General features: G+C 50.6%; 1 protein-coding gene across 4 annotated transcripts; it reads right to left on the reverse strand.

Moving 5' to 3' along the window:
• Positions 1 to 280: 280 nt before the first annotated feature.
• Positions 281 to 23,970, reverse strand: WFDC1 (WAP four-disulfide core domain 1). Of its 4 annotated transcripts, XM_008140063.3 has the most exons (7): positions 23,708 to 23,970; positions 12,767 to 12,950; positions 8,945 to 9,028; positions 7,826 to 7,963; positions 3,983 to 4,024; positions 2,749 to 2,819; positions 636 to 700 (listed from the first exon to the last, which is right to left on the reverse strand). In XM_008140063.3, the coding sequence occupies exons 1-6, from the start codon at positions 23,957 to 23,959 to the stop codon at positions 2,761 to 2,763; spliced, it is 759 nt and encodes a 252-aa protein (XP_008138285.3). In that variant the 5' UTR covers positions 23,960 to 23,970; the 3' UTR covers positions 636 to 700; positions 2,749 to 2,760. The 4 variants fall into 4 exon arrangements, with proteins under 4 accessions (XP_054566452.1, XP_008138285.3, XP_027998706.2 ...); XM_028142905.2 differs by lacking the exon at positions 7,826 to 7,963; XM_054710478.1 differs by lacking the exon at positions 3,983 to 4,024.
• Between the last annotated feature and the right edge of the window lie 3,173 nt (positions 23,971 to 27,143).

Consider the following 27,143-nt stretch of genomic DNA (forward strand, 5'->3'; position numbering starts at 1 on the left):
CCTCCCCTCGTCTGACCCTCTTCCCTCCTGCCCCACTTCTCCACCTGCCGCCTGTTTTTCCCAGAAACTTCCATAATATGTCACTTTCACCAAATCCTCCTCCCAGGACCCAATTCAGAGGGGTCTTAACCAAAACAGCCCACACGTGGCCGGAAAGCAGGGCTGAGCTGACTCCCCAGCAACACTCACCCTCCCTCTCACCCCCAGGAGCCAGTGGCCTCAGCCCTGGTCCGACTTAAGACCGTCCGGTGGTTAAAGCAATGAATCACGCATGGATAGGTACGTTCGTCTTCATTTTATGATGAGCGAATGTATTGGGAGAGCGTGGCTATATTTTGAGACTCTGGGAGGGCTGGGTGCGTGCCCACCAGCGTCGGGCCTGGACGAAGGCTGTAAATGACACGACACGGAACTCTGACTTAGGAAGGAGCTTCGCCCGTGCTCACAAGGCAGTGCCTTCTTCCCAGGTAGCGTCTGTGAGATCCAGGCATTTCCAAGGCGACAGAGCAGGACCCGGCGCCGGTCAGCGGCTCCCACCGTCACCCAGCCAGGAGGGCACTGGGGATGAGAGCCGTGTCCTGTCTCTCGGCATCTCTGAGGTGATGCTCTCTGAGCTGGGCATGACCTCTGAGGGTCAAAGCATTCTTACACAACGGTGTCCAAGGCTTAGCAGAAAGTGAGGAATGTCCTTTCAAATTAGCTAAGAAGTAAGCAAAGAAGAAATGAATATGAGCCATTGCTTAGGCAATACGTGGGGTCACAAATCTGTGTCATCCTCTTCCTTCTTCCCCACCGGACACCAGAAAGGGGCCAGCCTCTGCTGAGACTAAATTCTTAACGCACTGTGACATCCCTGCAGGTACCACCTTACTTAGTTCCTAACACCTCCCTCCCATCATTCCCATTTTGTAGGTGAGGAAACTGAGGCTGGAGAGTTGAAGTCATTGCCTAGGTCATGGGGTGGCAGAGCAAGAATTTGAGGCCAGGTCTGTTGGCTCCCAGAAGCCATCCAAGCGGCCTCTCACAGTCTGTCCTTCCCTCCTGGCCCCCAGCACGTGCACGTTTAAGGCTCACAGCCCGCGGTGGGTCAGACCCGCTGCAGGGACTGTTCCTGTCATCAGCAGGTAATAGACTTGCCGCGTCAGTCCCCACTGGCTCGAGATTTCCCAGGAGGTCTCACACCAGAACGCTCTGGAATCTGAAACCTGATGCCTTTCAAGGACATCCTGGGGAAACTGCCCGTTTCCAAGGGCTTTTGTTGACCAGGTGTCGACGTTCAGCTTTCCCAGGGGATGGTGGGTATTAGGCTTTACCTGCTAAGACCCCTCCAGTTGCTGGGGTCCCAGAACCCTTGTGTTCACCTGCATCTGAGAGCAGAGCCTGTGCCTAACCATACCTCCTCCGGGGCCGGCCTCCCCAGCACCATTCTGTTCCCACCCCGGGGCTTCCCTGGGGCTCCTCTAAGCCCGCGATTTCTAACCACTGTGCTGTGGCACTCCGGGCTGCCAGAAGAATTTTTAAAACATGCAATGCCTAACTGTTTAGGCACAGGCCCTGACCACCTTTCCCTTCGATTACCAAATAAAAAAATAACTACAGCCCAACCGGTGTGGCTCAGTGGTTGAGCGTTGACCCAAGAACCAAGAGGTCGCCAGTTCGATTCCTGATCAGGGCATATGCCCGGGTTGTGGGCTCGATCCCCAGTGGGGCTGTGCAGGAGGCAGCCGATCCATGTTTCCCTCTCATCAATGCTTCTCTCTCTCTCTCCCTCGCCCTTCCTCTTTCTCTAAAAATCAATAAAACATATATATATTTTAAAATGACTACAGCCAACACAACAATAGCCATCCGGTGTGAATGAATCAACATGGTACCTGGTGTGTGTTTTTCTTTGTCAGATGGGCAAACATAATATATATTTTTGGTGTGCCACAGAATTTTAGTGATTAGTGTGTGTGTGCTCTGGGATGAAAAAGGCTGTAAATCGCTGCTTAAGCCAAGATCTTTCCCGCATCAGGACGTTTCTTCTTCCAGCTCTATTTGCCTGGGTGCCCATTCTCCAGGTCTTCCGACGCAGCACCTCCTCATCTCAAGTCTTGGCTGGCTCAGATGTCCGCTCCTCCCCCAGCTTTCCGTGACCCCTGACCCTGTCAGAAGCTGCTCCCAGCCCAGGCTCGGCTACTCTGCACCACATCGCCTGTCCGCTTCCTTCCCACTACTCGCTGCAGCCTGTCCCTTTCTTGCTGGCTTACTTGTTGACTTGTTCAGTCTCCTACTAAAGGATGTAGGAGATGCACGCCCCCCCACCCCTCACAGCAGGAACTCTGTCTGCTCTCTTCACTGCGTCACCCCCACAGCTCCCAGCCCACTGCGGTGCCGTGCGTGACTGTTGAGCGCCTGCCTATCATAGAGCTGGCCCTCGAAAGAATCGTGTGACAGAGGGAGGGACAGATGTCATGGGACAATGGAGGACTTGTCTGCCTGTTCACGGATGCATTAAGGCAAAGACTGGAAAGTTAAGTTACAACCTAGTTGAGTCGTTGGATGTAGGTCTGGAGGGTATAGAAACGCCCACTCTAACAACACAAAGAGTTCTCATCTGTTCACTTTGAAATTATGAGGGAGTTTAAAATTCTACCCGCAGGTGAAGCCCCACTCTCGCCCGCCCACTGGTCAACTTTGTGGTGAAAGCCACCTAGGATAGCTGGCTGCACAAATCCCCCCTCCCTGCCCTCGACTCCCACCTACCCCGTGGCCGCTTTATTCAATGTGCCTCTGTCCTCCTTTTCCATGTTCCGCCACGTTCTTGGTGTCACCCTCTGCAAAAAGAACAGGGCTCTGTCGGGGCCGGCATGTCGATTCCTGCTCAAAGGCTCACCAATCACTGCTAAGTTAAGTCCAAATACATCAGCCTGGCCCTGTCTCCCCGTTTCCCACAAACGAGGTACACAGTCCCCCCCCCCTGCAGTCCCTCCCCTTTCCTCGCCAGGCCCCATCACCTGTGTGTCCTGGCCCTGCCCACAATTCTGGCCTCATCTGCTGCCACTCTCCCCCTCGCTCACTAAACGCTCCAGCTGCACTGCTGGCTTAGTTGCTTCCAGGATTTTCACACCTGCTGTTACTAAAAACCCACTTGGCTTATTGTTTGAATTTCCGGGTTGACATTAGCTGCATGATGGCAGGGACTGGTCTGCCATGTTCACAGACGTAGCCCAACTTCCAGCACAGAATGAAGAATAGAATAAAGAATGAATAAGCAGAGAATGCTTGATAAATGCTTAATCAAGATATGATAGATGCGTGGAATGATTAAATCAATTATTGGATGAAAAGATGGGTGGCTGGATATAGATAAATGGATGATTAAATAAATTATTAAATGGATGATGAATGGATAGATGATTGAATTATTGGGTGGACGGAGCAATGGATAACTGAATGGAATGATGGTGTCAGCCATATTTTCCAATCCTGTGAATGCAAGTCTCTCCAATCCCAGGTTCTGATGTTTGATGTTTCCCATGAAACCACATTTGCTGTGAATGCCTCTCGACTCATACCTCCTCCGCCCTGCATCAGACAACAGGCCTCTTACGTTGTTGACCAACCCCAGCTTCTATTTTGTCTCCTATGAGACATCCCTGAGCTGCTGCCGCAGGCCCTCTCAGCCACCAGTCTAGCGGCTCCTCCACCCTCCAGCCTGCAGCCTGAAAGGGCTCCCGTCCATGTCAGATGCCACCTGGAGGACTGCCCAGGTTGGAGAGACTTTCAGAACAGAAATATCTTGGCGTCCCACCCCCGCAACCCCAGAGTGTCATCTGATGGCATAAAAGCACCTGGGGAGGTTATGGCCATTTCCCTTCTCAGCAGCTTCAAACGATAGTTCTCCTGAGAGTCCCTGGGCCTTTCTTTTTCTTCTCCACCCAACAATGCTCCCTGTCCTTTTTAGGACTCTGTAAAGCAAAAATGCTTCTTCTCTTACCTGGATACTTTTTGTGAACTGTATGTCTTTGGAATGGCTCTTCTGGAAAACAAGTGAGAGGATTAAATGCCTTTCTGGAATTTTAGAAGGCCCAAACCACTCTCATGCGAATACTAAAGAACTGCTTGTGTTTTTCATTCTCATTCTAACAAGAGTGTACAGTAGACTTTGCCAGAGGCTACATGGCTTTGGTATCGCAGCTGATCCAATGCAGAAGCAGATGTGAGAATCCAGTCCTCTTAACTCATATACAGAATTGTAAAAATGTAGAACCACACAATTCCTCTCACTGGTATTTTTTCTGTTGAAAAATATTATTTTTTAAACAAAAGTGTTACTTCTGTCTACTACATAATGAATTTATCATTGTTATTTTAATGAATTAATGCATAAGTACTTTCAGTGTCCCAGCTTTAGTTTCTAATATGGTAAATATCACAGTCATACAGAGAAGTGCTCTGTGGGGGGTCCTCATTATTTTTTTAGTATAAAGGGGTCCTGAGACCAATGATGAACTGGATGCAAAATTTCAGCATATTGTTTAGCAAATGTCATTACAAAATATGTTCACCTGGGGAGTAAATGGTATTGTTTTAGTCCTTTCAAAAGAGATTCAAATGTCATTACTGCAAATGACAAAGTAACTCGAGACTGAATCTTCACTTAACTGCTTCACCAATCCTCTCTGAGCCTCAGTTTTCTCACCTGGAAATGGGCATAAAATCAGTACCTCTTCAGTTATTGTGAGGATGAAAAGAAATAATTTCATTTACAACACATATATGCAAATAGTAGAAGGAACCATATGAAATTGACATTTTTGTGTGTTAAAAAGTGGTCAACCCTTGGCAATTTCATGTCTCAAATGGCTTCTCCCTGTTGAGTGCCATTAACCCCACCTCTTCCCTCAGCCCCCACAGCAGGAAAACATTTGGGGGAGAGTGCAAATCTGGTCAGAACACAGTATTTCACATGCCAATGCCGATATTGGGCAGCTCACGTCTCCCCTGCAGCGGCTCAGCCATGTCTGACAGCTGCAACACTAACAGATCACGTTTAGGCACCTGAAACTCATACCATGCGATATGTCAATTATATCTCAATTAAAAAATCACCTTATGCCTCGCTGGACATTTTGTTTCCTTTTATGCTGTGGTCACCCTTAAAATCATCTGGGTGTTTGGGACCAGCACTGACAGTTATTGTACAGGCAACAGGGGCCAAGGAGGGCAACCCGCATGCTGGGTGGATAGCTTATCTGCAATAAGCCAGGTTCAGGACCTTTTCCAGGCCCGAGGCTCTCTGAAACATTCCTGCTCCTGCCTCTCCCTGGGATGAGTTTTGGCTGGTCATGCCTGCTCATGACACAGCCGGCCAAGTCACTTGTCAGAGGGTCCAAGGTACTATTCATCTCACTTTCTGTTGGTCTAAAATATGTATTTTTTGGGGTGTTTTTTTTCTGCTTTATTTTTTTTTATTGAGGTATTATATGTGTACATATCTTACCATTACCCCCCCTACCCCACACCCATTCATGCCCTCACCCCCCAGAGTTTTGCGTTCATTGTTTATGCTTATATGCATGCATACAAGTCCTTCGTTTGATTTCATAATTCCCCCACCTCTCCCTAACTAAAATATGTAGTTTAAAAAAAATAAAATAAAAGGCTTCTTCCCTGATCGCTCTGGTTCAACAGTGCCCCTCTCCCTCCTGAGACCTTTGCTCCAGGGAAAGTTGTTGGAATACAGGGTGGTTTCAAACTCCCTAAAAGTACCAACAATTCTAGTTAAGTGGCAATCCCCCTGGGGCCAAGGGTAGAAGTTTCATTTGCATTCCTATCTGCAAGGCTCATATCTTCCTGTGGAGGGGAGGACACACACACACACACACACACACACACGCATGCACACGCACACACACGCACACACACACATGCACACGCACACACACACACACACACACACACGCACCACAGTTCTTTGGAGCAGGTGAACAGGCTCCAAATTCCCACTCTGCTCCTTGTTAGCTGCATGCACTGTCTGGGCAAGGTCTTGAACTTGTCCTCCCTTTTCCATAAGACGGAGAGATAGTGGCATACATTCCCTGAGGACCTACTACGTGTCAGGCGCTGCTCTAAGGGCCTTTCAGGTGCTCTCTCATTCAAGCCTTGTCACTACCCCAGGAAGCAATTACTATCATGACCATCACTAGCTCCTTTTACAAATGAAAAAAACTGAGGCTAGGAAAGGTTAGGTGACCTGCCCAAGGTCACCAGGGAAGAAAGCCGTAGGATTCGAACCCGTTTCAGTGGCTCTGAGCCTGCACTCACTCTAAGCATACGTGACACTGCCTTCTGGTCATACCCCTCCTTCTGCAGGCTTGTGTTAAAGCGTAAAGGCGGTATCTCTGAGGCACTCCATCAACAGCAGGCATCACTTCATCGATCTCTTTGCTTATCTCTGGCCTTGAAGTGGCTTTCATATAACGAAATGAGCAAGATCAGGGGATGATAAAGGTGGAGTGGTTCCAGGCCTTTCCAGTCATGAAAAATGACACTACAGTCCAAAGGACGCCTGACTCGCCCCGCAGCTCGCTTTTGATAAAGGCTGCTTCTCTCATACTCCAGCGTGTTCCTACAGGCTGGCCTGCCCTCGGGGGTTTGCATTTGGTGGACCGCATACCCCATCTTCCTAAGGTTTGATTTTGGCGTCTAAAGTTTCTCTTCTGTGCTTTGAAGCACGAGGCATGGCCGCTTAGCCATTAAAGCCCATTGTACAGATAAAGAAAATGGGGTCTGGGAAGGTTCTACTATTTGGGACACACAGCATTGAGGGGCCGGAGGCCACTGGAATCCCAGGCTGTCTGGCTGGAGAACCTGCTAGTAACCCAAACAGCAAGTGAAATGTTGGAGAGGTCACAATTATGCCTAATCGGTTCAATTTGTTTCAAAGCTCAGAATTCCAGCGATCAGGGTTCTCAAAACAGTTCTAATGTCTCATAATTTTCTTATTTGCAGTTATAATGATGCTAAATGTGCAACTGACTTAATGTGTATGTCTTTCTCGAAACACTTGAGAGAAATAAATTTATCAAATCGGGGGGGGGGGCGGAAGCTTTGGCTGACCATGCACTCTGATGTGTCCTTTTGGCCAATAGGGTCACTGTAATTATCCTTGATCTTGACTCAGAGGGCAGAAGTGGGGACGTGGGCCTTGGAGTATGTGGACTTGAAGCTCCAATGAGCTCACCTTTGATAAGCTGCCCTACATCTCCCCGAAGTTCCAGATTCTTCACTTGCCACACATTTCTTCCAAATCCACACCAAACCTCTCAACCTTATGTCTTGCATGAGGCACATGTGGGTTTTAGGTACCACCATCCAGTCCTTCCACTCTTGGGAAAATTATGCAAACTAAAGTGATGCTATTCATACTCCTTGCCGATTTACTTACTGCCTTCCTCCCCAAAGACAGACTAATCAAGCCACATTGAATGAGGGTTCTCAGATAATTCAAAACATAGATACACAGATGGATATAAAATCTCAGATGTTTACTGAGGCCTTTATGTAGGATTTAAATGAACCCTCATAATAGCATGAAGTGGCCCCATTTTATAGACAAGAAACTGGAGGCTCAGAGACTGAAGCACTTGACCCCAAGGTCAGCCAGCTAGGAGGCCGCAGGGCTGGCTCGGGGGAAAGGATGGGAGATTTGAAAGGAGGGTCATGGTGGTAGGACAGAAACAGCCCTCAGCCAGGCTCCGGGGGCCAGTGGTTTCATCTCGACATGTGGGGGTTATAGGAGGGTGAGGTTGGGCGGGGCTTGGGCACCCACACTCACCTGCTGGGCCCTGCTTGACGCACTGCCCGCGGTTGGGGATGCCCTTGGCCATGTCACCCGGGCTCAGGATGTGGCACTCGTAGCCTGAGGGACAGAGGAGTGGCTCCGCCCCGTCCTCTGTGGTGCTGCAGGTCTCTGCTGTGGGAAGGACACATGCCATGGAGACAGTGAGCGCAGTGAACACGTTATCCAGAGGGGCCACATCTCGACTGTGCCCCCAGGTCCCAGGCTGAGCCTTGGTTTTCACTCAGTGTCATGTGTGCACATGCACATATGCACACATGAACACATACACATGCAAGGAGCAGTTCAAAGTCATATCACGTGCCCTCAGATGCATAGTGCTATGCAAACATATGTTCACTCACACACTCTGAAACACATATGCTCATGCTTATAGTCACATGTGTACACACATATTCACACACAAAAATCCTGAAACATACACACACACTCACACATCCACACACACACACACACATTTTCACCACCCCCACAAGTCCTAACACATATATACACTACACATACAACCATCCACACACATGTTCATATGCACACAAATCCTGCGTGCACACACACATCCACACTTATAGTTACACACATTTACATGAACACAGATGCACAAATATTCAGACATACACAGCCAGTTTCTTTCACAGCTGTACACTCTCATGGACACAGTCACACACAGAGAAGTGTGCAGAATCACAAGCACATGACATACATGAAGGGTGCACACTTGAACCCTACAGTTCTCTAGGTCCCGGGCCCACATGTGGTTTCCATCATCATTGCTTCCATCATCAGGAGGCAGCAATCCCCTTACTAGGATTTTAGGGATCTGTAAACCAGCCCCATGCACCCTCGCTCTCAATTCTCCACCAGGAAGGGGGCCCCATTCCCAGGGAGAGTCAAACTCTGTATTGTCCTGGGGATGCTAAGAGCCTGGCCAAGGCCCCCTGCCTCTGGGTTGGCGGGGGGGAGGCTCTAAGAGGTCTGAGTATTTGGGGGCAGGCAGCATGCTAGAGCAGAGGAAGCCCCTATTATCAGTATTCTGGTGGCAGCTGAAAAGGGGGATCCTGGCTATGACGTCAGGTCTGGGCTTGATCCTGTAAGTACCTTGTAACACCTCCTCGGGGCCATCCAGGAGCCAGCCATTGCCACCAAGCCATCGAGGTTTCGGCTCTACCAGCCAATCTACAACTAACAAAATAACACATGGTTAAATTGAGGCCCTCCTCAGGCAGCTGAGAAATGCCCCAGCCTCTGGGGGAGAAACAGTGGTGGTTCTCCAGCATACACTTGCCCTTTCCTTTTAGTAATAAAACTTTGAGTTTCGGCTGGCCACTGTGTGGCCTAGCTGGAGACTGACTACATTTCCCAGCCTCTCTTGCAACTAGGTGTGGCCGTGTGACCGAGTTCTGGCCAATGGAATGTGAGCAGAAGTGATGGTGTAACTTCTGGTCTTGCTCTTGCATCGATGCCTGTTTTCTCCCCTTTGTTTCTCTCTCCCTCTTCCCACAGGCTGGGAGCCACTAGGATCTTGTGGAGCAACAAGATGGAGGGAACCTGGGGTCCTTGGATGACTGTGGATCAGAGCCACCTGGCTGCCATGAACCATCTGTCTACCTCTGGCCTATTAACTGAGGGAGAAGTAAACGCCTCATAGGTTGGGCCCCTGAGTTTATGGGTCTTTTTGTTACAGTAGCACAGCTTGTTCTATAACGAGCACATTTTTAACCAGAAGAGTGACCCACTTAGTAGACTGAAAGGTCTTCAAAAATCCAAAGCAGGGGTTGAAAGCCCAAATACCTCCCGGAGGCAGATAGATAATATAAAGGAGAGAATCGGGCCAGGGGGGACAAACAGATATGGCAAACTAGAGCGGGTTTCTGCCTCAGTGGGTCAGCTGTTGGTCAGCTTTGGTCAGCCGTTCCCGGTGTTTCCAGAGCTGATTTTTGATTTAAGCTATAAATCTAACTAATATAAATCTTCTGGTATTTAAATGTTTGGCATCTAGTAATTTAAAAATTTTAAAGCACTTTGGAGATCAAATGAAATTGGTCTGAGATTACATTTGCTTCTGACCTCTGCTTTAGTCGGAATCAGAAACATGACAAAATTAAAGAGGTTCATGTGCTGTCTAGCGCCTTTGAAAGTACATAGATGGGTATTGGTAAAAATGCTGGATCATCTCACAGCGTGGACATTGAAACAGCAGGGGAACAAACCAATAATTTGCAATTTCCAAACAAGAGGGATGGCATGATGACGCTCCGCAGCCACTATTTCCAATCTTCTGGTTTTTCCCTTCTTCTTCCCACCACACAATAGAAAATGTTTTCAGTGCTATCTTTTACCGATAGGAAACCTATCAATATTTATCAATTGTATTCTCCTCTGCATTGGTCAAAGGTTTCTGAGCAGCAGGGAACTGTACACATTTTGCTATACTTTTTGGAATACTGAAACTTGGTTAAGGCCTGCCATCAGTTTGCAGACTCCTAAAGGCCTGAAGGCCCACAGGCTCACCTCTCTGCTTCTTCACTAGAACTTCCTGGGGTCACCTGCTACCTAAACTCCCTGTACCCCAGCCCTTATCTCAAGATTCGCTTTTGAAAACAGTCTCTCCACCCCCCCCCACCCCACCCCCCCCGCTCCCAGGAATGCAATGAAGTGTATAAGCTGCTCAGAATAGGGCCTGATGCACTCCAAGTCATCTGCTCATATAAGATCATGGTTCTCAGTCCGAAGCAATTTTGTTCTCCACGGAACATTTAGCAAAGTCTGGAGATATTTTTGGTTGTCACAATGTGGAGTGGGGGTAGTATTGGCATCTAATGGATAGAGGCCAGGAATGCTGTTCAATATCCTACAATGCCCAGGTCAGCCCCCCAACACAACCTCAAGTAGAATTATCTAACCCCCAAGAGTGCCAAGGGTGAGGAACCTTGTGTTAAATATCATTACCATTGTTATTATGACTAACTAATGTCTCTTTCTGCTGGCCAGTGGAAACTAGTCATTTTATTATTTTATGAATCATTGATTCATTGAATAACTTTTAGGGGCCCAGAGACTGTTCTAGATGGTGGGGATATAGCAGTGAATAAAATAGACCAAATTCTCCTTGTGGGGCTGACCTTCACGTGGGGGAAACAGTCAGTGAACACACAAATAAAACACAATATTCGGAGTGGACTGTAAGGGAAACTGAAGCAGGTAAGGAGGGTGAGGGATGGCTGGAGGAGGGACTGCCATGCAGAGAGGGGAATCTTCCCCGAGAAAGTGGCCACCTCCGGGCAAGGATCTGAAGGAGAGGAGGAAGTGAGCCGTGTGGGTGTCTGGGATTGGGCTGTTTCAGGCAGTGAGGGGCCCTGTATACGGCAGGTACTGAAGCAGGGGCCCCACAACCCTCCACTCGGGGCCTGAGGCAGTGGACACCTCTCAGATGACTGGCTGAAACTCTAGCTCTGCCTGCTGTATGACCTCTGCAGGTGGCTCGGCTCCTCTGAGCTTGTCTTCCATGGTAAACTAGGGCTGACAACAGTCTCTCCACCTCCTGCGACTGCGTGAGCATAAAACGAGATGATGTACGGAAAGGCCGCCAGGAATGTCAGGGACAGCTGTACAGCTGTGCACTGCTAGGAGCAGCTGGCCTGGACGGCAGTGAGGCTACAATCCCTGTGCCGTGTCGCAATCCGCAATCCGAAGGAAGGGGCAGCCTTTTATACTTGCACACCTGGAGGGAAGCGCCTACGTAATTGCTTCTTCCACCAGGAGGGGGCGCCATGTCGTCTTTCTTATAAAGGGTCTTGTAGGAACCGCCTGGTCCTGAGTGCCTGCCCAGTCTCTGAACAAGAGGCAGTGCTCAAACGCCCCGAGACTGTGATTATGAGCAGCTTTAAGGGCTGTGATCTCACTCCAAAGGAAAGAAACTGTGGTCGCTCTAGCTTTGGCCTCGGGAGGAGAGGAGAGAGGCTAACCTCTGAGCCACCTTCAGTAATTGAAGCCCATGGAACCCTCAGGTGCAGTCCAAGCAGGACTGAGAGTGGAGACTGTGCTGCCCCCTTAACCAATTAGGGGCACGTTTTCTCCATCCAGAGGGAGGTAGCTGTCCATCTCCCCTTCCCTCCTTTCCTCCTTCCCGCCCCTACCCCCTCAGTGTTCCCCATGGGCTCCCTTCCATCCTGTCCTAAACCTTCTCTCCAAAAGGAATCTGAAACTCCTTCCTTTCAAAGATGAATCTCTGAGAACTGTTTCTCCCCAAGGGATTCTCCTTAAGATTATACATGTTATTGATGACCTGCGAGGGCCCAAGCACTTCCGAAGGATCAGGCCCGCCATAAGCTGCCCTTCCTCATTTCCGTCCCGTTCTACTTGTGTTTGGGGGAGGGGGGAGGTCTAAGGAGGCCACCAGCTAGCCCGCGAATTTGAACCCGGGGGTCTGCATCCCCCTGCCTCTCTGGGCACACCCCACCTGGACTGCTAAGGTCCCAGGTCTCCATCTTAAATGCCCCCCGGGGCCAGGCATGTGAGTGAAAGGGACCTGGTGGGGTCCGTGGAGAACTGGAGGCCCCCTTGCCACCTATGGGCACATGAGGCTCCAGCAGACGGTGGCCCAGGGAATGGGGTCCGGTCTTTTAATGAGAAATCTCCCCCATCTTCACAGGAGGGGTCATTTCCCCCCCCCCCCCCCCCCAGAGCGCACGTTTCCGGCCCTGGAGCTCCCTGAGGGCAGCGCGCTCAGTACCCCCAGCTTGGAGCTGGCTCAGCGAGCCGCAACCTTCCCGTTTCACAGACGGGCACGTCCACCTGCGTTCCTCCCAGCCCACACCTCTGGGCAGGGCCCAGCAGGACAGCTCACCTGGGTCCCCCTCCCTCCTCCCTCGCCCACCCGCACCCGCCGCCTCCCCATTTCCCCAGCCCGGGGGCGCCTACCTGGAGGGGGCGGCATGGCCTCCAGGCAGGCGTAGGCGCAGCCGTTGTAGCAGCAGCGCTGGCGCTGCGGGCACTCGGAGTGGCCTTGGCAGGGCTCCACCTCGCAGGCTCCAGGGGGCAGCGAGCGCGGGGGCGGCGGGCAGCGGTCCGCGCGGGGCTGCCAGGGGCTGGCCGCCTCCTCGGCCTGCGGGGAGAGGGCAGTGTCAATGGTGCCCAGGGCTGCTTGGAGCTGCGCGCAATGGGCCGGTCGCTGGGCCTCTCTGAGCTTCTGAGTCTTCCTGTAAGCACAGCAGAAGCAGCCTGGGCGGGTTGCTCTGAGGATTAGCGACGTTTCTCTTTGTAATAGCCTCCAACTGAGATGAGGGCAAGCCCATGGGCAGCAAAAAGGATAAACGAATGCGACCAGTTTGTATGTTAAGCGTCTATCCTGATATATATACACGAATACATCACATGTATTTTATACATGTATATATAACAGGCTAGATATGTGTGTCTATATGCATATATAAAAACGTGCATATGTATGTACATGCACATATATATATCTATATGCATATATATCTTATAATCCATATGGGGCTTTAAGAATTTACAATTCATACATAGAATGGATAAATCCATACAACTTGGGTAAATCTCACAAACATAATATTGATTTTTTTTTAAAAAAAAAAAGCCAGCTCACAAGAGAACACACCATCTGTTTATATTCTAGTTCAAGAAGAGGCAAAAGTGTTGTCTGGTGAGAGAAGTTAGGACAGTGGCCACTTCGTGGTTGGTGGCTGGGAGAGCACGGGGGTCCCTGGAGGCCGGCCCTGCTCTGATTCTTGCTGGTTCACTTGGTGCAGATTTGTGGAGTTGGGCACACGATTCTTTGGGCCTTTTGGCATTATGTTTCAATAAAAGTTAAAAGACACAGTGCTTAACATATAGGACTTGCAGGCACGTGACTAATAAAATATGCATGTTAGAGGGGAGGTTGGGGGAGTTTGTCACACCAGGCAATTCACCCTGGGCCTCTCTGACCCCATCCATAACAGGAACACTGTCCTGCTCCTGGATATGAAAGTGGGGTGTGTGGAGGGCAGATCTTACACACACACACACACACACACACACCATAGTTAGATATAGAACAGGTTCATTGAGAAGAAACACCGTGTCTTGCCCTACCCCCTGGCCTATGCCAAAACTGCTCCTGTCATCTACATTCCTATTTATAAACCCCCTCATTCCCCTGCCATATTCCTACACATATTTCAAAATCCCACCCCCTGTGCTGTCCAAGTAAATAATGTCTGTCTGCAGACTGGAGTAGGATGTACCTGTCAAAACCTACCCCTAACCTGCTTATGAAAGATCACCATGACATTGTGGTTCATGAAGAAATTAAGGTAAAGAACAGTTTGTTTGTTATGCACCTAACTATGTTTTCAAATACACATATACACACATGTAATATGTATATATTTGTACTAGAGGCCCAGTGCACAAAATTTGTGCACTGGTAGGGTCCCTAGGCCTGGCTGGCAATCAGAGCTGATCAGGGCCTTCTGCTGCTGGCCAGGGCCTCCCTTCCTCAGCTGCTGGCTGCTGGCTGGGGCCTTCCTTCATTCCATGCCGCCCCCTGGTGGTCAGCACACATAATAGCAAGCAATTGAACTCCCAGTCTCCGGGTCTAACTCCCGAGGGAACACTTTGCATATTACCCTTTTATATATATATAAACTAGTAGCCCGTTGCAGGAAGATTCCTGCAATAGGGCTTCCTGCTGTGCTCTCCCCCGCCCCGCCTGCTTGCCTCCCTTCTCCGCTGGCCCTGCCTGCTTGCTTCTCCGCAGCTTCGCTCCCTTCTGCAGCGCTTGGCTTCTTCCTACACTGTCTTGATATGCAAATTAACCGCCATCTTGGTTGGGTTAATTTGCGTACTCGTCCTGATTGGCTGGTGGGCATGGCTTGGGTTTAGCAAAGGTGCAGTCAATTTGCATATTACTCTTTTATTAGGTAGGATAGGCCTGTAATATTTTTGTGGAAGGAGATACAAGAATACACAAGAAACTGTTATCAAGGATTGCCTTTAGAGAGAAGAATTAGGTTCTGAAGCCAAGAGAGATTTCTCCTCATTGCTCACTATTTTATTATGTATATAACTAGTGCAAAAGAGTTTTGCCATGCACATGTTAAATTTTTCAATTTAAAGAAGACAATTAAACCTTTAGAAGTACTTACGAAGAATTTTTAATGACAGGAAAAACACTTACGTTAGTAAAAAAAAGAGAGAAGGCAAGATACAAAATGGCATATGCCATCTGATCTCGACTAAAAAGACAGAAGGTCAAGGATGCCTAAACATCCTTCCCACACAGCTATTGCGGTGGCTGCAAACTCCATGCGCTACTCCTAATGTCCTGTAGAGGGCGTCAGGCCACCGAGAGTAGGTCCAGAGGAGGAGCATCTTGGAATTGGTGTAATTACAAGGACTAGTGTTTTTCAAACTCCCTCCCAGGACTCCTCACCCCCACCCCAAATCCCTACCCCCACCCCCACTCTCCAAAGAGCTTGGGCAGGTTGGTCTCTGGTCCCCACCCCAGCTTCATCCAGAGAATTCATCTTTTCTTTCTAATATAGGTTATTAAATTTGTGTAAAGTGAAAATGAGCACAAAGCCAACACGTGCAGGTAAGGAATGGAAGGTTTCAGGAGATTGGTGGTTCTTCCCCAAAACAAAGGGAAGATGGGAGCATGGAACTTCTGTCTCCTGGTTCAGCCTTTTCACTCTGCCCTGCTCAGCCCAGGCCCCCTAATTCCAAGTGCCATTGTGAATAACTTCCAAGCTGCAAGCAGGGGGCATAATCCTACACCATTAGCTCTTAATTCATTTTCTTCAGAATTAACGACATTGGACTCATGTCGGGGTCCCACCTTTTAAATCCTGATTGAATGTGACAACGGCCCCGGCCTCCTTCAGGGGGTGATGGGAATGCGTGGTCTGGAGGAGCCGGTTGGTTTTTCCACTTAGCCTGTTTTTATATCAAGCCTCATTTATGAAATTTAACAGAAACTGGAGATAAGAAATGAAATACTTTTCACCACCTTCGACGCCTCCCAGGCAAGTACTCCCCTAATGGCACCCCCAACCTTAGGGGTATAGAGAGAGATCAATTTTAGATGTGCCACTACTCTCAGAGGAAAGTTCAAACGTTTCACAGAATTCGGAGAGAACAAAAGAGATAAGCGCCTTAGAAGTCAAATCTCCCGGAGTTATTTAGATGGGGCTTTGGAGACAACAGATGGTGGTGGGTGATAAAGGACTGATTTCCCCAAGGGGCCCAGGTTAAAGGATGAAATGCTTGGGAAAATATTTCATGTTCTGCAAGGTGATATTCAAAGAAGGTCCTAAACAAAGGATGTTTCCTGGAGTTCTGAGAAAGAATGGACTTTCATCAAAGAAATAAATAGATCAGCCCTAATCGGTTTGGCTCAGTGGATAGAGCGTCGGCCTTTGGACTCAAGGGTCCCAGGTTCGATTTCGGTCAAGGGCATGTACCTTGGATGTGGGCACATCCCCAGTAGGGAGTGTGCAGGAGGCAGCTGATCGATGTTTCTCTCTCATCGATGTTTCTAACTCTCTATCCCTCTCCCTTCCTCTCTGTAAAAAATCAATAAAATATATATATTTTTTAAAAAAGAAATAAATAGATCACCCTTCAATGGCTTCCCAGCCACCTGGGGAGGGTGGTATTGAAGGGCTAAAGGCCAAAGTCCTTGGCCTAAAGATCAGACCTGAGCTGCCCCCAACCTTCCATGTCTCTGACCTCCCTCCCACCACTCTGCCCTTGCTCATTCCTGTCCAGTGCCCTGGCCTCCGTGAAGCCTCTGGAACACGATAAGCCCATCCCACAGCTGGGCCTTTGCATGGGCTGGGCCTCTCACCCAAGATCCCTGCCTGGCTCTGGCCTTTAAGTAGCTCCAAACCCCTGATCACCACGGGAGCACTGTGTTTGACAGACTCATCAGTTTCTTGTTTTTCTCCCCTCACACAGGACTTGGTTTTGTTCCCACCTGTGTCCCAGGCACCTACACTCTCTGCAGCCCCAGCCCGCCCACCCCTCCACTGCCACTGAGCCTAAATAAAATAACGGCAGGTCAAATCCCCCTGGTCAAATGGCAGCTCACCTTTGGCTGACAGCATCCTTCATGAAAACCCAGAGGAACCTGGGATCTTCATCTGTTATTTCCATTCCCGCTAAGGGACTGACTGTATAGCAGGTCTATTATCAAGCAGCTGCGGGACACATTTGCAGTGGGCGCTTTCCAGGACTGCATGCCTTCCTTGGATATAAATGACTCTCTTCAGGTCAATGGCCTGGGGGCTAATTTCCCCTCTTTGGGGAGATAGTCTTGGAGGCCTCTGCAGATGTGCAAAGCCATTCTGCTGCTATTAGGCAGGCAGGTTAGGAAAATGTCAGTTCTGGCTCCGTTGGTAGGAAGCCCAATGCTGCTAGTCTAAGTCTGATTCCCGGATGTCCAACCAAAGGAGGCTGGATAAATAGATAATGGCTCATCTGTACCTTGGAGCACCATAGCAGCCTTTGAAAAGGGGACACAGATCTACCATATTAACATACGCACCATATATGTTCAATGAAACACACAAGGTACAAAACAGTAAGAATAAGCCAGACACAATTCTATGCACGACATGATTCCCTTTATATGAAACGAGAGGTCCGGTGCACAAATTCGTGCACGGGTGGGGTCTCTCGGGGTGGCCTGCGAGGATCGGGCTGAAACCCACAGTCCAATGCTGCCTGCAGCTCCTACCTGCTGCTCCCGCTCATTCCAGCCCCACTGTCCCAATCAGTCCCAATTGGAAGAGGCTCGCCGCTGCAGCAGCGCTCGCCAGCTGTGAGCCCTGCGTCTGGCACCCACCCGAGGGAAGTGGTCTGCGGGATCGGGCTGAAACCAACTCTCTGACATCCCCCAAGGGGTCCTGGATTGCGAGAGGGCACAGGCCAGGCCGTGGGACCCCACCGGTGCACAATCAGGGCTGGGGAGGGACCGTAGGAGGGCTCCAAGGCGTGTCTGGCCCATCTCCCTCAGTCCCGATGGGCCAGACCCCAGCAGCAAGCTAACCTACCAGTCAGAGCATCTGCCCCCCTGGTGGTCAGTGCACATCATAGCAACTGGTCGACTGCCCCCTGGTCTTCAGTGCACGTCATAGCGAGCGGTTGAGTGGCCTTAGCATATCATTAGCATATTACGCTTTGATTGGTTGAACAGTTGACCGGTCACCGGATGACTGGACACTTAGCATACTAGGCTTTTATGATTATAGTATGTCTCAAACAGACAAATGCAGAGAGGCGGAAAGCAGATAGGTGGTTGCCAGGGGAGTGGGGAGTGACTGCTTAATGGGCCTGGGATCTCCCTTTGGGGTGATGGAAATGACTTGGAACTAGAGAAAGGTGTTGGCTGCACAATATCGTGAATGTCCTAAATGCCAGTGAATTATTCATTTTAAAATGGTTATGTGAATTTTATCCTAATGAAAATTTCTAAAAAACAATATGAGTAAAATCCTATTAAGAAAAAAAATGCATGCAGAATACAATGGCTTCAGTAAAGTCTAGGCAAACACACCCTAAAATGTCAACAGAGCTTATGTCAGAGGAAGAGTTTAAGTTATTTTTACTTACTTAGGACAGTCTGTCTGTATTTCTTTACAATAAACATCATTTTTATAATCAGGAAAAAGTTTGAAACCATTTCCATTTAAGGAGAAAGAATCCAGTCTCCAGACCCCTCCCAATTTCCCCGAGTCCCTCCCTCAGCCCTCCCCACCCCATTCATTCCATTAGCAAGAGCTTTCCCTTTCTTTGGAATGTTCCAGCAACTTAACAGTCAGGCCAATAAAAGTGCACCCCAGGACTCGTTTGTGTGGTACAGGAAGAAGGCCAATGTTCCTCTAAGCATTATTCACTCTTCCTTAGGAATTTGGACGTCAAAGATCTAAAAATATGTCTCTCCCTAGAACAGAGGACATAGGGTTCCGTGTGCACTGGCGAATGCCATTTCCGGATGCCCTGGGATCTCAGCACTGGGCTCTGAGAGCAGGATTTGGTGCACGGCTAAAGGGACTTCCTGGGAGAGGTGCCCCCAAACTGGGACCTCACACTGGGGACAAGCCCAGCTCATGCAGGCTGAGAGCAAGACTGCAAACTCGACCAATCCTTGGGTGTCTGCTGAGCACTGCTGTGCACCTGGACGTCTTCTAGAACTTTCCATCCCCTCTATCCTGTTCTGGAAGGTTTTCATGTAATTTATTCATCCCTTTAATGGTAACTTCATAGTTCCCAGGCCAACTACGTGCCAGGCCCGGGGGCTGGGAACAAGGAGAGCTGAGCTGAACCCGATGATGCTGTTCTTGCCTTCATGTGCCCTGGCTCCAGGACAAGTGACAAACACCAAACAAAAGGTCACACAGATAAAGCAAAGTAATTGCTTTCCTTGGTCATCTGCCAAAGTGGTTCCTGAAAACTAAACCGAGCCACACGGGAGAGAAGGACCAGCTCGGGAGCCTGGGGGACATGCACGGGCTGCCAGGTCCTACAGGGCTTTTGCACTCGTCCCCAAAAGACAGTTATTGTGGATGCAAAAAGGCAATAGACAGGCCCAGTTCAGGTAAAGAGCGGTTGAATGGCCTTAGCATATCATTAGCACTTTATCAGGGAAGCCGCCAGCCTAGGACATGACTACCCACCCTAAACCGCTGTGCAGCTCCGGGTGGACGAAGCGCGAAGGGAGGGCGCCCGGGGAGCAGGATGCATGACAAAGAGGTCCCCCTAGCTCCTGGCTGTGCAGCCCCTCCCTGTCCCCTCCACGGGGCAGGCACCTCTGGGCAGGGTGCACACTGCGCAGCCACTTGCCGCTGCCCTGGATGGGAGCTTAGGGGCAAAACAGACCCACAGCACAGCGACGCGCTGGGATCGCGGGGCCATCCAATCTGCAGGCTGGCATGGCAGTGGCAATGGGCCCCACCCGGCAGATGCGATGCATTGAGAGGATCCTGCGAGTTAATGCGTGGCCAGCGCTTGGCCTGACGCAGAGGAAGTGTTCTTATGAGTTTCAGTAAATGCCAGGAAAGAGGCCCCGAACACCAGCTCCCCGGAACTGACCCTGAGCTCCCAGAACAGGCCACTAGGCTACTAACGAACATTCCACTTCTGTCTTATCTAGCCTCCTAAACATTTGGCTTTGCGTTTTGTTTTGTTTTTTTTGTTTTGTTTTGTTTTGTTTTGTTTTGAATAGTGCAGATGTGGAGAAGGTGGCTCTTTGCCAGGCACGGAGCTCAAGGCTCTCCATGGTCTTCTCATTGGACTGCACAGCAGGCGCCCCAGTGCTGCAGAGGAGGAAACTGAGGCTCAGAGGGGAGAGGCCTTCTCCTTACAGGCCTCCATAGGGGTTCCGTGGGAACAGAAGGCATGCCGTCCTCTCTGGCGCTGTCTGAGTCCCGGGCTGTAACGTACACAGTGTTCAGGAAATTCCTCGGGCCCGTTGCCCACTCTGCCGACGGACGGGGCTGTGAGAAGGTGAGAGAGGGTGCCTGCGGCAGCGGGCAGACGGCCAACGGTTGGTCAGCGTCAACAACCAGCTCTCAGGTGCAGCCTTGGCCAGTGTCCATAGGCTGAGACTCCCACCGTGGCCGGTTTTAGCCACCTGCGGAGGGTGCTGAATGAGGAGAAGCAATAGGTCCCCAATATCTACTATTTCCACCACACGGATACCATCGGCATTAGCAATCTTGAGAGCAGAGGGAACAGTGAGATGTAGTGGAATACGTAGGAAGTGATTCATTTCTAATGAGTGCCTCCTTCCTTTTTATAATTTAAATCGTAGGATTTAATCTTTAGTAAGGGCTCTGTTTAACTCTCCAAGTGGGTCCAACCTGGCTTCAGCGTGCTACTGGGCCCCTGGCCTTGCCCCCCGACCTTGGCCCGCCCTCAGGGCTGAAGGTCTGACTCAGCTTGGGGTGGGGGCAGCGGGGGCCACATGGGAAAGTCCTGTCTGAGTGTGTGGGCTCTGCTTCCTAGGACTCCTAACTTCCCTGTTGGACATTTGCTTGGGAGTTGGAATCAGAAAGAGAAGAGTCCTAGAAGCCATCTGGTCCTCTGCCTTCATTTCCCAGGCAACAACCTGAGGCTCAGAGAGGGGCAGGGAGTAGCCCAAGGCTGCACAGCTGGCGAGATGAATTCCTGGGCCTGGACCCTGTCCAGCCTCCCTATCCTCTGAGCCACACGTCAACAGGCTGTCGTCCCCCAGGGGCTTGCTCTGAGGCAGTTCTTGTACTAACCTCTCCTGTGTCAGCACTGGGCACGGGGGAGGGTGCTGGTGCTGGTGATCACCAGGGAGACTTCCGACCCAGCGAGGGCACACTTCAGGTGCTTGCTCCTGACAAAGGATGGCTAGACGCAACTCACTCGGTGTCTGAGGCCCACCCCGGCCTGGGTGGTTTTTTTTTTTTAATTGAATTTTAGAGAGACAGAAAGGGAGAGAGGGAGAGAGGAAGAGAGAGAGAGAGAGAGAGAGAGAGAGAGAGAGAATTGATGTAAGAGAGAAACATCAATTGGTTGCCTCTCGTACACACCCCAACCAGGGATCAAACCCGCAACCTAGGTGCCCTGATTGGGAATCGAACCCGGAACCTTTTGGTGTACAGGATGATGCTCCAGCCAACTGAACCATCTGGCCAGGGCCAGGCCTGTGTTTTAAAGAGACTACCCCATCCCCTAAGTACATCATCCTCAACACCCCAGACTTGCCATTCCTCCCAGTGAGATGTCTGCTCCTAGGACACCCCACAACTAGGTGGCGATAAGACCAGGTGATGTATCAGAAACCCCTCTGTGGTACCAAGTGCCAATACCTAGGAGGATGCAGTCATCCTTTAGGCCAGCAAAGAGCACGGAGCAGTGAAACCTGAAGGCTCCCTCTCCCTCCTTCCACACACAGCCCTCTCCTGTAGGAAGGACGGCCCCTCAGGGCTCTGACACACCAGTTCTGCCCCCAACCCTCAGCCACATGGAGTCTTCTTCCAGGAATGGCCTTTCTCAACTTCTTTGTTTTTCCTTTCTCCAAATTGTTGTGTGTGTGTGTTTTTAAAATATATTTTTATTGATTTCAGAGAGGAAGGGAGAAAGAGAGATAGAAACATCAATGATGAGAGAGAATCATTGATTGGCTGCCTCCTGCATGCTCCACATTGGGAATTGTGCCCTGAGTGGGAATCAAACCATGACCTCCTGGTTCATAGGTCGATGCTCAGCTGCTAAGCCACGCCAGCCGGGCTCTCCAAATTCTTAATAATTCTTCAAGATCTGGCCAGGGTCTCACCTCCTCCAGGAAGCCTTTTGTGACTATACCATCTCACATGAGCTTTTCTTCTTCCAAACACCTACCCTCATTCCAGCCACTACTACTTTTTTCCACTCCCAGTGACCTCCTGCATGGCCTATAAAATGTAAGCCCTGGAGGCTGAGATTAGCCTCAATATAGTTTAGTACACCTCATAGTACCTAGGTTCATTAAACAGTCTTTCTCCCATGTCTCTACCTGGCAAACTCCTATTCATCCTTCAAAGCCCCAGATTGAATGCCCCCAACCCTGGAAAATTCTCCCTGACTATCCTGGGGCAGAGCTGCATAAGTTCTTCTGTGCTTCCATTGTATTTGCCCGTAATTTCCCCACAAGAATGTATTGGGCACCAACTTAGTGACAGCCACCTGGCAAGACATCAGGAACTACAAAAAATGAGACAGAATGAGGCTGTACCCTGAGGAACCTATATTCCACCTGGGGAGGCAAGCATCAACTGATTTCACCATTATTTAATTGAATGTCACCCACATGCACTGACCGCTTGCTATGTGCTAAGTAAGCACTTCTTGCATATTGAGTCACTTGATGCTCACACCTATGCTGAGCGCTGGAGTTATCTCCTTGACCTTCTATGCTTCTTTGCTCCGGGGTGGGGAGGATCTAGGATTGCACCTTCCTCCCCGCTCCCACCCTCTCTTCTAGTCCCCTTCCTGCTGTATTTCTCCCCTCAGCATTTGTCACCAAACCCACTACGTTTTCCTTTTATTTCTCACTTATTTTCTGCCTCTCCTACTGTAGCATGGACTCCTGAAGACAGGGATCTGATGGCTGTGTCCCCACAGCCAAGGACAGTGCCTGGTAAACAGTGGTGAGCAAACACGTTTGTTGAAAGGAACCTATCATTCTGACTTTTTCAAATGAGCAGATGAGATCATTGGTGCTCAGAGAGGCCAAACGATTTGCCTGACGTCACACAGCTGGTGCGCAGCAGAGCCTGAATTCAAACCCAGACACCTGGCTCCAGGGCACATGCTTCTTGTCACTTGTTATGTCAGGCCATCCCTTTGTTCTGCCGTCACCTGTCACCTGACTGCCTCCCCCCCCACCACTTGCCTCTGCTGCCCTGAAGGGTGGGAGCTGGTATTGCCATCTTGTACTCACTGGACCCCCCACAGTGCCTGGCCCAGAGCAGTTTCCAGTAAACGTTTACTGAATGAGTAAATAACTGCATGCATGCATAAGTACATTGTATAAAACACTGGTTGCGAGACAGCGCTCAGCCTTAAGTCCTTGGACCCGGGGGCTACTTGCCAAGAGAAAGGAGACTCGGCAGGCAAAAGCACATCACAGGCCCCGTGCACACTTCTGATGTTCTCTTTGCTTCTTTGCTTCCAGGCAAGGAGCCTTTTGAAGACGGGAGTTCCATCTGCCCACTGCCCGACTTGGACACTCACAGAGAAAGAAAGACACCTGCCCTGCCTGTGTTTGGGGGAGCGCCTACAGAACAAACAGCGTCTGGGGATGGCCCATCTCCTCCCAAGCCTCCCCATCCAGGCACTTACGTGGGATTTCTCAGCCAGCCTCGCATGCAATGCCCGTTTCCAAATACTCTTGGCAGAACTGGCTTCAAGGAGCAGCAGCAGCGAGCACAGAACCCAGATGACCTTCCTTCTGCTGCTGCCCATCCTGCAGCTGGTAGAGGGGTTTCTTCCCAGATGTTCAGAGAAGAGGGCCCTGTTGCCAGGTGGGTCCTTGGAATGGGGAGCAGAAGTGTGCATGGTCTGCCAGACTCTCTTAGCTCCCCCTCCGATCATTTGTCCACGCCCAGCACATGCCCCCACCCCCAACCCCACCCCCCAGTGGTGGCCTGCCGCCTGGTTATTTTTAGCTTGCCCTATAACATCTGGCCCCAGAGACTCCAACCAGGCAGTTCAGATGGCAGTGGCCAGCTAGCCAGCAGCAGGAGGAGGCACACTCCCACACTCCCCCCGCCTCCCAGCCCCCCCCCTCTCCCCCCCTGCTCCCGCTACTGACTTGCTTGGAGACGTGGCTGGGAGTAGCCCTGTCACTCTGGAATATGAGCACTTCCTTGCAGTCTGGGGCGGTCTCTCCCAGAGGTGGTATGCTGGCTCCGTGGCCAGAGGGCTGGGGTGGGTGGGGGCCGGCACACAGACAAAGCAGCCCAGTAGGATGGGTAAGGATTCCAGCTGCTACCTCATCCAAATTTTGAGCTGGGCTGACAAACTCTGTCTGCCCAGAAAAGCTTCTCTGGAAGACATTGCTGAGTGGGGGCTGGCTGAGCACGTGGCCGTGGGGAGATGACTCATGCCCTTGAACCTGGGTGTCCTCCTCTCTGATGTGGGCGTGTGAACAGTGACCGTGTGTTTCTTGGGAGAATTCAGTGAAACTGCGTGTGAAGCGTTCCAACATACATGCTCAGTGTGCTGTAATGTCAGCGTGTGTGTGTTTTATGCAGGGACCAATATTTCACAAGCCTTATATTCCATCACCTGTTCTCAGCAACCCCAAGACAGGTATTGTTTTGATGCCCGAGTCACAGATGGGAGGCGGTGGTCTAATACTTGCCTGAGGTCAGGCAGAGAGCAGAGCTGGGGCTCAGCCCCAGCCCCGTCTGACCACCATGACACACCACCAGGGGAAGTGCAAGGGACCCAAGCTCCAGACTTGGATGCACCTGGGCCAGGTCCCCGCTCAGCTTCTGTCTGCGATGCTGGGAAATCCTCTTCGGCCGCTGCCTCTCAGTTCTTTCCCTGGGGACACTAAGTCGTGGTCATGTGTCACAGGGGCAGTAGGAAGCTCATGCACCCTGGAGTCGGGGACTGGCTCTACAAGGTCAAGTATCTGTGCCTTATTGCCTGCCTCCCTGCGCCTTCCACACGGCCTGGCCCGCATCAGCACCCAGTAATCACTGACGAGATGCACTGGCTTTCCTCAGTGCATGGCACGGGGCGTGGAATACAGGAGGTGCCCAATAAATGTTCTCCAATTGAGATATCAGTTCCGCAGCAGTATTTGGACCACACGGACCCAGGTGCCAAGCAGTGACCTGTCAGTTAATTTCTTGCAAACATTAACTTATAAAAATGAGCCTTCAAAGTTCTGAGGACAGCAAGGGTGACTACTCCAGGAACTCAGCAACACTACAGGTCTTATGTGGAAAATGAAAAAGCTCTGAGAGGAGACATTAACACCCCAGGACACCCCGGAACAAATGTACCGGTGAAAGCAGCCACTTTCCTCTGATCAGGGACCAGCAGGATCGGGTCAGACAGCCAGCCTGGGGGTTCCCAGCAGGGGCTGAGTGGGCAGCCCAGGCCTGGGGCCCAGCACGATATCAGGGCCAAATTTCAGGGCCAGCAGCTCCTCCAAGGTTCCTGCCAGGCCTCAGAACTATACGTTCCCAGTAGCAAGGGTCCTATTTTATCTGAGCTCTGGTGACCTGGGCTTGATCCCAAGCGTAGTGGGCTGTCCTCCCGTGAATGGGGCTTCCTGCAGATCCGTGGGCGAGGTTTCCTCCGGGAAAAGCCTTGGGCTGGCGAGGCCTTTCATTCCCCGCTGGCCTGGGGGGCCTGCTGGTGAGGCCTGCCTGCTGGGGTCTGACAGCTGCTGCCTGCCCAAGGCGTCCCACCCTCAAAGGGGAGGAAAATGTCTCCTTGAAAAACGTAAAGGGCACAAGTGCTTAGGGCTTCACTCCTTGGAGCAGAGGACATGGCTCCCAGTCACAGGCCCTGAGAATAAAGCCTGCCCCTCCACTCTCCTGATAAAACTCGCCACCTGGTCACTAAGGCCTGCTGCTCCTTCCCCAGGAAGGCAAATCATTTTCTCCCATGGTGCTCTAGGAAAGGGGCAGGGTGGCATCGATTCATAGTTCACACTAAGGGGTGAATGACTTCCAGCAGAAAGAAGCATACAGACAAAAGAAGGAGGACCAGAGTACACTCACTTATTCATTCATTCCAACATTTGAACGCCTACTATGTGCAAGGCCTGGAGATACCAGAGAGAGCAAAACCAGGCCCAGCCTCTGCACTCGTGGGGCTTCAAACGTGTTTAATAAACATTTAGGTGGCACTTTTTTGGTGCCAGGCACAGCGGTGAGTGCTTTAAAAATATTCACTTATCTCACCTGTCACATCTCTGTTAGGTAGATACTCTTACTACCCTATTTCACAGACAGGGACACTGAGGGTCAGAGAGATGAACAACATGCCCAACTGCATAGCTGATAATTGGCAGAGCTGGGATTCAAACCCAGACCTCCGCTTTCAGAACCTGTTTCAAAGTCATTGCACCATGAGTTCCCAGGGCAGCTGAGTTCCAACAAGGACATATAAGCGGGGAGTGGACCTAGTCAGGGGGGCCAACAGAGGTCTCCCTGGGAAGGTGCATACCTGAGCACTGAAGGACCAGGCTGAAAAGAGAATGGGTTTTAGATTCTGACAGACCAGGGCAGAACACCCCGCTGTGGGGGAATGTGAGGGAGGCAGGCCCGCTAACCCTAGATGGTGGCTCGGTAGCACCACCATCCAAACGGAGCCACTCCTTTCTACAGGCCCTCGGCACTGCTGCCGACCTGGACTCCTTCCGCTGTTACAAAATATTACACAATATTTTTAAATGATCAATATAGTTCATAGATAAAAAGACAAAATTAAGCCTGGCCGGTGTAGTTCAGTGGTCGAGTTTCTCCTGATGAACCAGGAGGTCACCTGGTCAGGGCACATGCCCCGGTTGTGGGCTCGATCCCTAATAGGGGACGTGCAGGAGGCAGCCGATCAATGATTCTCTCTCATCATTGATGTTTCTCTCTCTCCCTCTCCCTTCCTCTTTGAAATCAATTTTTTAAAAAGTAATACTGAGGCAGAATAGTAAGAAGCCAGGAAAATTCCTCGGAAACTGAGACAGCTGAACAAACTGGCGGAGCAATTGACAGCCAGGTACAGAAGGCCCCCAGGGTGGAAAGCCCCGGTGCCGAGC

Source organism: Eptesicus fuscus, chromosome 21 (assembly GCF_027574615.1).
Source record: "Eptesicus fuscus isolate TK198812 chromosome 21, DD_ASM_mEF_20220401, whole genome shotgun sequence".
NCBI classification, from domain to species: domain Eukaryota; kingdom Metazoa; phylum Chordata; class Mammalia; order Chiroptera; family Vespertilionidae; genus Eptesicus; species Eptesicus fuscus.